The 10,918-nt window shown below is 37.0% G+C and overlaps 1 protein-coding gene across 1 annotated transcript in view; it reads right to left on the bottom strand.

Moving 5' to 3' along the window:
• LOC106461692 overlaps positions 1-10,918 on the bottom strand; it is a gene marked incomplete at its 3' end in the record, with an annotated part of 86,452 nt that overhangs the window by 66,540 nt on the left and 8,994 nt on the right. The window contains exons 2-3 of the mRNA XM_013921540.2: positions 7,307-7,344; positions 666-706 (exon numbers count right to left, since the gene is read on the bottom strand). Of these exons, the coding sequence (XP_013776994.1) occupies positions 666-706; positions 7,307-7,344 (79 nt within the window). The remainder of the gene's footprint in view (positions 1-665; positions 707-7,306; positions 7,345-10,918) is intronic.

Here is a 10,918-nt window from a genome sequence, read left to right as displayed (position 1 = left end):
AGCAATATGTTGAACGTCATGAAGACTTTTAACTTAAGAGTGCTTAAGTAGAAAATGCTGTATTTTATTGTTTTTTATCATGGGACTTAGAATTTAAATCAACCTAAAGCAGTCATTTTCTGGGTACATAAAGGAACTTCAACCAAAATATGTACAGTGATAACTACCACATAGAAAATATAACTTAAAAATACATTAACAGTGATGGTCCTTAATACTTGATTTAGTTTGTAATTCATAAAATAATGTATGTTCTCATTTTATGCATTTAATGATGAAACAAAATGTTATATATTTTTTTTAATATTAAAAGTTATGAGAGTATATTCTCTGTTTATATTTTACAATCAAATATAAGGAAGGTAACCAAATATATTTCAAAAATGACTTTAAATATTAGATATTTCAAATGCTGACAAGTGTTTCAATAAATAATTTTGTGGCACATGATAATATTTACTGTACAAGCTACAACTGAACATTAGGTCTCTCATTAATGATTGACAAATCTACATTTATGGTGTAAGTTAAATATATGCATAATGATGTCAAAAAGTGTTCAAAGAAAAATATAAAATATATATGAGTAAATACTTTACAAAATGATTATAGACTCTGCTGAACAAAATTTTATCCCAATATCTGTAACAAAAAAAACAGCCTACTTGTTGTAGATAAGGAACCTGTGCTCTATATTCTTCTGTTCCTGTAACAAAAAAACAACAAACAATCATACAAGTTTAAGCTTTAATAAAGTACAAGCATGTAACCAAACCAAATATTAAAACTGGATTATAAGTTTTATTCTAAAGTAGTGTGTTTCTAAGTAAAATGAAATGCTTTTGTAGCATTTCAGGCTAGTTTCTTCAAAAAAAAATTTAAAAAAGTTTTTAACTGACCTGAAAAATAATATGTGAAACTTTAAAGTTAACAGTTTCCTAAACAGAAAATGTATTTCCAATAATACTTACCTCTGCTGACACTTATAGCTATTACTTAACCACCAGGGTTTCAACTTTGCCCATCTAAGCATTGGTCTGATTTTTTCTCGCTTGCTCCAGTCTTTTATACCCCACTCAATTGCCCTTGGTGATATATATCTCATTATACTCTCCACCTACATCAATATGCCCTCTATCCAGGTACTGTATCTAGGAACCACATTCAGATAATTTTATCACTTTTTCGAGACTGATAACATCCCAGTATTTAAAACCAGCTCTTAGTAGGGTGGAAGGGCAGGAGAGGGTCAGCGGAGGTAAGTATTATTGGAAATACATTTTCTGTTTACAAAAATATTAACTTCCAAAACACTTAGAAGCTAGAATCCCACATCAATAAGGTGGAGGGGCCTGTAAGAACATTATCCATACAGAAAGCTTCTGCATAGATCAAAGGTGAACCAAATTAAGAGTGGTATCCAAGTGGGGGAACTGCACTACAACCAGAACAGGTATGCTCTTCACCCTGAACTTAGTTCCTGTATCAAGGATGGAATAGTACACGAGTAAGCATCGTTATAGGCCAGCCCCAACTAAATACCCGAGGTTCTATAACTCTGGGTTGGAAATAAGGGGTCTTGGTCCCTATATCCCATGCTGGTGGCTAAAGCAAGTGAACAACAAGGTTATATATACATATACTTTGGATTGGATCCCAACCTACAACCATAGAGTGATGCATTCTGAACCACAATGAGAAAGTAAGCAACACCGAAGTGGACAAACTTTCTCCTCCACATGAAGAAGCCCAAAAGGCAACATCCCAGGCTCAGAATGATGGGATTGTGTATGCCTTACTCAACCAAAGGAACAAAACTCATCTGGTCTGGAATTAAGAACATTCATCCTACTCCACAACTGAGTGGGAAAGGAGCCTTCCACTTGCCCCCAGAATTATGGAGAGGACAGGGAACAATGTGCTCAACCTAGGACCCAGGAAAGGTCCACTTTGCATTCAGAATTATGGGGAGATAGTGGAACTCCTTCCCTGAAAAACATATTAAACTGATACTGATCAAAAGAAGGGCCATGCACTACCCAACTGGATAGCTGAGCATCAAATCTGAACAGGTATTACAAGTAGGCTCCCGCATAGGCTGGTGCTACCGACATCTGGGAAAAACAAACATTCAGGGACCCGGGTAGGAGGGCCCCCAACTTTGCCCTTTTCTCCAAGAACAGAGGAAATCACTCAAACACTCTGGAGGAAAAGTCTCTGTGTGGGGTGAGGGAATGAGGAATGTGCATTGGGAAGTCCTGAGGAACAGTGCAATAGGTGAACCAAGTTCCCTAAGTTCTTAAAAGCAAACCGATCCAAATTTATTTAATCTGACAATGGGCAGGGATGAGTAAGATCCTCTTTAGCTTTACTCATGAAAGTCCATGAGTGACAGTCCAGCATAAAATGGTAATACCATTGGGTGAGCTCCTAGATGGTCTTATGGAACACCTCATTTCTACAGAGTCTGTTGCAACCAGTAGTAATTATAGTGAAATTGGTTGCCAGTGCAGAATTGAATTAATAACAGCACACCTGTCTGGGCAACACATGCCACAGAATGGCATATAGTGAACAAAAATAAGAGGTAAAAGAACCCTTGGTAAAGAGACAAGAGGAGGAGAAAAAATACTCACCCCTCCTTATAATCTAGAAGATGTGGTCAAATCAGCCACAGGGGGTTAGCAAAAATCCTCAAAAAAAGAAACTGCCAGATCCTGTAAATAATGTCAGAAAAAAGTATTGGGAGAAGTCCACATACCAGCCCATACGATGTCCTCCAGCAGGCAATTCAATTGGGCAGTTAAATACATCCAAATGTGACAAATCTGATGAGACGTGAGTCGCAGAAGAAAGAAAGTCCAGAATAAGCAATAAGGATCAATTTGTGAAGCCACCTCATCAAAATAATCAGGGATAAATCTCGGGAAACTGAAGGATCCCAGTGAATAACAGGTGTGAGCTCTGACAGGGCATAACAAACAATCTGGGTCCAATCAGTCATAGATGTGAGAAATAGCTGGCAAATGAATTGGTGAGAAGGATTTATCCCCTTCCTTGGCTTAGGAGTCTTAGGAAGAAAGGACTTATCAGGGTATAGCAGAACATAAGGGAAGTGATGGAGAGTTCTGTGCACATGTAGTGCAAACAACTCTGCTCTATGGCATCCACATGCCAGCAACAACAAAAAAACACAATTTAAGGGAAAGGTGATACATGGTACATGAGGCTAAAGGGTTGAATGGATGTTGAGACAAAGCATGTAATACCACCTTAATGTCCCAGTTGGGTAATGGAAAAGGCTGTTTGGGACAAAGGACTCTCTCAGTGATTTGAGAAGGCCAGATAGCACTGGGGATTCATATACTTTCTATGTTTAGAATTATGAAAAGTAGTCAATAAAGCTGCCTTATATAAAGCAACAGCAGACAAAGCTAGATCTTTGTCACAAAAGCCAGATCAAAAAACAAGATATGGTGGGCACATTTCAGTGAAGTGAGTTCAATTTCCTCGTGAGACACCATTGATGATAAGTGTGCCATTTGCATGGATAAATGGCCATTGTGAGTCTACAGATAGATTGAGACAAATACAAGGCAACTTCTGAAGTTAAATCCAGATGCTGCGCATAGGACCTCATAGCTTCCATATATGAAGTTTGAGCTTGGGAATGTCTGGGTGTAGAATTTCGGATTGGGATTGCCTTAACAGAGATGGCCAAAGATGAAGTGGCAGTGGAAGACACTCTTGAAGATACTGTGGAAGAGGAAACCATGGTTGGGCTAGCCAATACAGAGCTACCAACAGTACTCAACAAGTAGTGGATCGATACATAGCCAGAACTCTGTGTAACAGATGAATTTGGGGAAAGGTGCAATCCCGTCCAATCTTGACTGAATGCATCTATCACCAAAGCCTGTTGATGAGGTACTGGGGGCCAAAATGCCCATAGTTGAGAGTTCCAATGAGTGGCAAATGCATCAATCATCCACTAGAAAATGTTGCAATGGAGAATCCATTTGGTCGGAAAAATTCGGTTGGGCCAATACAGGTGATCTGCTATTAAATTCATCACCCCTGGAACATGGCAAGCCAGGAGGCTGATATGATTGGAGAGATCCCAGTGGAGAATATCCAAAGTTCAAAAACAAAGGTCCCAAGAACGCATGCCCACTTGGTAGGAAATGTAAGAGGTCACTGTAGAATTGTCAGAATGGATCATAATGATTTTTCCCCTTCAACAGATCAAGACCTTGAACCATAGTCTGTTGGACACCAAGAAGTTCTCAAATATTGATGTGGAAGGAAGATTAGTCTTCCATCCATAGACCCTGGAATTCCTGACCATCAATATATGCACCCATCCATGAAGTTAGGCATCTATGAAGAAATGAATCTTGGGACGAGAGGACAGCAACCACTGAAGGGACCACATGTTTTCATCTCAAAGGTATCAGAGATTTGAGGGATGGCCACATCCTCAAAAGAGAAGGAACCATCCACACAGTAGGAGGAGGAGGAGACATAGTAAGTAAGTGCCTGACTGCCCAATTCATAGCCTAGAACTGGATGGGAGTCAGTTGAGCCCAGCTTATAAACATGTTGAAAAATACACCCAGATAGACAATATATTGAGTTGGCAAGAGAACAGATTTCTTGGCTCTGATAAGAAAGCCAGCCTTGGTGGTTTCCGAAAGGAGAATCTGAGTGTGTTGTTCCGCCAACTGACGAGATGGTGTCAGAAGTAACCAGTCTTCCATATAATGGTGTATGCAAAGGCTCAAAGCATGAAAGTGATGAGAAAAAGCTTGTAAGACTCTTCAAAAGACATATGGTGCAGATGCTAGGCCAAAGGGCAGAGCTCTGAACTGCAGAACCTGACCCTTGTGCATGAAACATATATAATGGCAGGATGACTTTGCTATGGGAATGTGGAGATATGCATCAGCAACATCGAACCTGGTCATCCACAGACGTGGTGAAAAATGGCAATGTAGGTTGAGAAAGGACTCTATTGTGAACCTGGGAGGATCTAAGAATTGGTTGAGACAAGAAAGATCAATGATCAGCCACCAATCTCCCCTCTTCTTGGGCACAACAAATAAACGGGAATAAAATCCTGGAAGAACGGAACCGACTCTCTCTACCACCTCTTGACCAATAACTCTCTAATAGCCTTGGAACAAAGATCCACACTCTACAGATCTATTGGGGGTGGAAATACTACTGGTTGGAAGGATAATGGAGGTGGAGAAGTGAATTGAATGACCAACCCCAACAACAGAACCTGAAGTACCCATGGATCTGTGGTGAAGGAATCCAGGTGTCCAGAAAATGTTGTAACCTCACTCCCATAGACCCCACCTGCATAGAGTAGTCACTGATGCCATTGATGACAGTCTACCCAAATGGAGGAGCCATTAAGTTAAGGAAGGAGTCTATTCTGAGTACCAACAGAATGAGGAAAAAAAAGATGGGATCAGGACAAACGATGAGCAGTCACAACATGACTTCCAGCAGGAGTCAAATAAAGTCTAGAGGCCAACAATGATAAGGAAGAATGCAAATGGATGACATCAATTCATGATTCCAACACTTCTGAAATGCCTGCAAACATCAAGGGATTAAGAAAAGGAGCCTCATGTAACTGATGGAGGGCTACAGTAGGTAGACAAACTCCCTCCAACAAGGCATCTCTACCCAATAAATCCCAACATACAAGCCAGGAAACCAAAGAAAGAGCAGATGCTGACAATCTTACCAAAGTAGAAGACAGTAAAGGACCCAATTTGCCCTCAAATTGATGTGGGAAATGCTCATAGGCTAGTGACAAAATTTGGAGGAAAGTTAAATATCTCAGAACAGTAGTGAGGGTCAAACCAATCCGAGAAAGTTGTGACCTGTTCAAAGTGATCACAGGATCCGGTCTGGAACCACACATATCCAAAAGAGAATCAAGTCTCAGGGAATCTAAATATACATCCTCTTGGTGGTGGCAAGTCAAAGCATGCTGTTCAGATAATTTTGGGGGACAAGGCATAACTTGTGCAAAGCTGCACGAGGACTATCTGCAATCAAAGCACAGCTATCCTGTCACATAAATGAGGAGTACATTTCCCAGCATGAACAGCAATATCAGGTGAAGGAGAAAAATTAAGTAGTCACCTTCGGTCCTTTCAGCCATCAATGAAGGAGTAGATTCAAAGGCAACTGGAGAAATCCCTAAAACCTCACAAACCCAACTGACTAACTGAAGAAATGGAGCAGGAGGTGGCTGATACAAATTGGCCTTGTGAGAAGCCGATCTAGTAAACGAAGGCACTGGAAAAAAAAAAAAGAGTCCAAATGCTCTGCAGACTGTCCTGGATCATCGGCAAAAGCAGCCCTAGAGAGACACCCCAAATATAAGTCTCCATCTCACAATGAATCAGATCACTAACATCCTCAACTGAGAGTGACATTCCCCACCCACCCCTAAGCTCTGAGAGACATTAGATACCAGAGGTGGAATAAAGGACCAATTAGCCTCCATGCTGGAAACAGTAACCTGTGAATTCACACCTGACAACAGCATGTCAATATTTGTGTTTTTTTTAAATACTAATATTTAAATATAATTTGTACAGAAGACCACTAGTTGACACAAAAATCGCAACCAAGGACATTAACTATCTCAGCACTTCTGTAGAGAAACCCATGTCTAAACGCGTTGTCGAGAAAAAGTGATAAAATTATTTGAATGAGATGCTTATATACAGTACCAGGATAGAGGGTGAATTGATGTAAGTGGAGAGTATCATGAGACAAATATCAAAATGGGCAATTGGGTGAGGTATAAAAGATTGGAGCAAGCAAGAAAATATCAGACCAATGCTTAAATGGGCAAAGTTGAAACTCTAGCGGTCGAGTAATAACTATAAGTGGCAGCAGAGGTAAGTGTGTTTTGGAGATACTCTGTACTTCTTAGAAAGTTGTACACTGAGATATAAGAGTATGGAATACTGAATTTGGCAACTGTATCATCAATTGATTTAAGTAGCTTAAATGAGACTAATGTCAAAAGGCACTCAAGATATTAAAAACTTCATTTTTAACCATGATAAAAATAATATAATTACTATTTAGATAAAGATATAAAACTGAGTACATAAAAAAAATTTACATTTATATTTACTTTTGTAGGAATACAGTTATTAAACAATACCTGCTCAAAAAGTACAACTTTAGATTCTCAGATGTGGCTCCACATCCAGTTATCTATTGTATGATTCTTAGATAAATTAAAACTCGCTACACTCATACTTACTTCCAAACTGTTGAGGTGCAGGCCCACAAATATGAATACTTTAATATTGTTAAGAAATTAAAGACAGAAAAAGCACAGATAGTTATATTTCACATAAACCTTTTAATTCATAAAACACAAGAGAATACAAGATAAACTATATCATACATTTTCTTAAACTAATACATCTCCACTAAGTCAAAAATTTACATTCTTGTTAATATGTCCTGTCAGTAACAAACAAATCAAAACTTTGCAAGTTAACTATACAGACTAATCCCAGTTTCAAGATAAATCATTTGAATAAAACATACTTTAGTATATTACTTGAACTCTAAGCCTATTATAACTTATTACCTTTGGTTAACAGTTTAGAAGAAAAAACAAGACTACATTTTTGCTAATTACATTTACCAACTCCAACATAAAATACAGTACTTACAAGTAATTATTAGTCATTTCCTGACTGAAATATATTACTAATTATTTTACATAGATACACACATAATATTCTATTTAAGTAAAAACACTTGTTTTGAAGCTAAAAATTAATGAGACCTCAAACTTTTATTATTGCAATATTCTCCTAGAAAATCAACTACATAGAATAAAATATAAAACACTACTTTTTAGTAACGATACAAACATCACTTCTCAACTATTGCAAGCCAAAGCATTAATTATCACCCAAGTTTTCATATGCAAAACACTTTTTGCTCAAACTGCAGTTCAATCCATTAACAAATGACAACACGTGATAAAGATAATAATAATTAATATGCAAAACATCAGGAACTTCATTTTTGTAATCATATGGAGCTTTTCCAAAATCTGTTTTTTCCCACTTGAGTTTATGTTGGGAGTTTCTTTGCCTCTTTTAGAGCAAAGCCATATTGGGCTTTCTGGTGTGTCTGCCACAGGGAATCGAAACCTGAATTTTAGTGTTGTAAGTCTGCTGTCCTATCAGGTGACTATGCAGAGAGAAACAATTTCATATTTTCATGAGATTTTTTTACTCTTTATTGTTATTAGCACATAAGCAAATTCTGTAATTACTGGCTTTTATTAATACACTATCAGTACCCATAAAGATTGGAGCTATTGCAATTTTATATGTTCTATGTATTGACTTACATACACTGGCTATATCATTAGGATCTGTGTACCCTTTCAGACTTGGGCTTGATATGAGCTACAGATACAGATCAGGTTGATCATGTGATGTATCCGGTGATCATTCCTACACTATAAATTACTGGGGCAATCAAGCACCTTTGCAGTCAGTCTAACAGATATGGTAAATGGCAAAAAAACTGCAACTTTCAAAAGAGCCATGACAGTTTTTATTGGTAAGTTGCTCCAACATATCAGTCATTTGGGATTATCAGTAAAGAAAAAAAATTGATTAAAATGTCTGCTGCAAGGGTAAATTGTGGCCACAATCATGTAATGACAAAAGAAGGAGAAAGGCAGTTATACAGGTTGGTAAAGTCCAACAGTTATCACACAATACACCAACTGACAGACATTTAGACCAGTGCAATACACATCAATCTCCAGCCATACCTTGTAAAGAATATTGCAACTATTGCAGTAGGAACACTTTGGACTCAGTTACCAACAAGAAATTCCTTGAGTGATGTAAAGAACACAGATAGACACTATACTAATGAGGACTGGTGAAAGGTTATGCTTTGCTTTTTTTTTTTTACACAAGTGGAAAAAATCAGAGTTTGGAAGAACCACAAGAATAAATACCTCCTTTTGTGTGGCCTCAACTGTCCAAGCCTCTGGTGGTGGAGTCATGGTTTGAGACATGTTTTCTTAGCATACTCTGGGTCCCCATTAGAAGGCAAGGATGAATGCAACAGCTTACCTGAGCATCATTTCTGATAAGGTGCATCTAACAATTTCATGCTACCCTGATGAGGACAGCTATTTCCAAGACAATGGTACTTCCATCCACCATGCCAAAATTATGTGTGCAAGGTTTCAAGAACTTAATGCAGACTTCATGCATCTCCCACTGCCACCATAATCCCCAGATCTCAATTCAATTGGACATATGTGGGATAAACTTGAAAGACATATTTGCCATCACTATCCTCTGTATAAATCACTTCAAGAATTGAATATAATATCAATGCGTGAATGAGGAAAAACCCTCAGGACATTTCCCAGCACCTTATGTATTCTGTTATTCAGACAAAAGATGGCCCAACATATTATTATATATAGGTCCTAATACAGTGGCCAGCCAGTGTGTGTGTGAATAAATGTACATAAGATGTCTTAAAATCTCAATTATGAGGATTCATAGCTTTGATGCTGTTTGAATGGGAAGAAATGATTGGTTGAAGTAGAAATTTAGTAATTTATACATAAATATACAAAGCAAGTATTATCTCTATAAAACAGTAAAGGCAGCTAGAATAAAGTAAACAGTTGTCTGGACCATGTGTTTATGAGAAAACTGCCTATACAGCATACTCTGAACATTATAAATAATCCTGAAAGATTCTAGGTTATTCTGGAATGTTCTAGTATAGTACTATGGAATATTCTAGCACATTCTGGAATATTCTAAAGTATTCCACATTATTTAGAATATTCAAGAACATTTCATAAATCAAAAATCCATGTTGTCACTTTTTACTTCTCAAATATTCTGTATGACATAGCAGTAGTTTTATAAGAACTATATAAGTTATATAAGCACTAAGGCAAATTCTTCTATATCATTTCAAATGACACTGTATCAACATATCATCGAAATTGGATACTGCAACAAAAAGAGAGAGAGAGATTACACTTTGGCTGCTTGGTTCATAAGAAACTGAATTAACACAAAGCAAATTACCTTCTAACAGGTAAGTAATATGTGTGTGTTTTTCCACCATCACAAAAACTTAAAGAAGAAAGTTAGTAAAAGCTCAAAGGTTGTGATCAAGGAGGCTGCAGCTTTTTGGAAGTATCACCTGATAGCTCAGAAACCAAGTGATGCTATGTCCCCTAGCTGAGTTGTCAAACCTCTAACTATCATTTTCAGTTGTCATAATACCACATCATTTCATCTGTCCTAATTTGAGGTAACTGAGTGGAAATCAGAAAAGAAAGGTAGCTAAACCCCTTTGGCCCCATTAAGCTTAAAATCAATAAACTTTCCTAACTGTGTAATAATTAACCCGATGACTACCGGCTACTAACTTTCTTTGTAGACAATGCAAGTCTTGCTATATTTCATTCCAACAATAAAACTAGTGGACGAATATTTTCAAAAATTCATAAATACTTTGACAAATGTAGGTAGTTTAAGAAACATAAAGCCTATTGCTTTTAATAAACTTATTTTTTTTGCATTATGATCTTTGATATCTTAGAAAATTACATTAGGAAATTGTATTTATAAGAAATGATTACAATATTTATATTTGCTACAGATTTGAACTTATTACTTTTAATGTTTTAGTACATTATTTTGAAATCCCCAAAAAATTGTATCCTCCATAAAATGCAAATTTTATCTATTTTAAATTTTTTAATAACCACGTATACTTCTTATAGTTTCAAGTAACATACAGACCCGTAAATAATATTTGTAAACAAACCTAAACAATAAATGAGTATTTTTAT

Source organism: Limulus polyphemus, unplaced genomic scaffold, assembly GCF_000517525.1.
Source record: "Limulus polyphemus unplaced genomic scaffold, Limulus_polyphemus-2.1.2 Scaffold1012, whole genome shotgun sequence".
Classification (NCBI taxonomy): domain Eukaryota; kingdom Metazoa; phylum Arthropoda; class Merostomata; order Xiphosura; family Limulidae; genus Limulus; species Limulus polyphemus.
The sequence above is the reverse complement of the archived record's forward strand: the minus strand, read 5'-3'. Positions and strand labels throughout refer to the sequence as shown.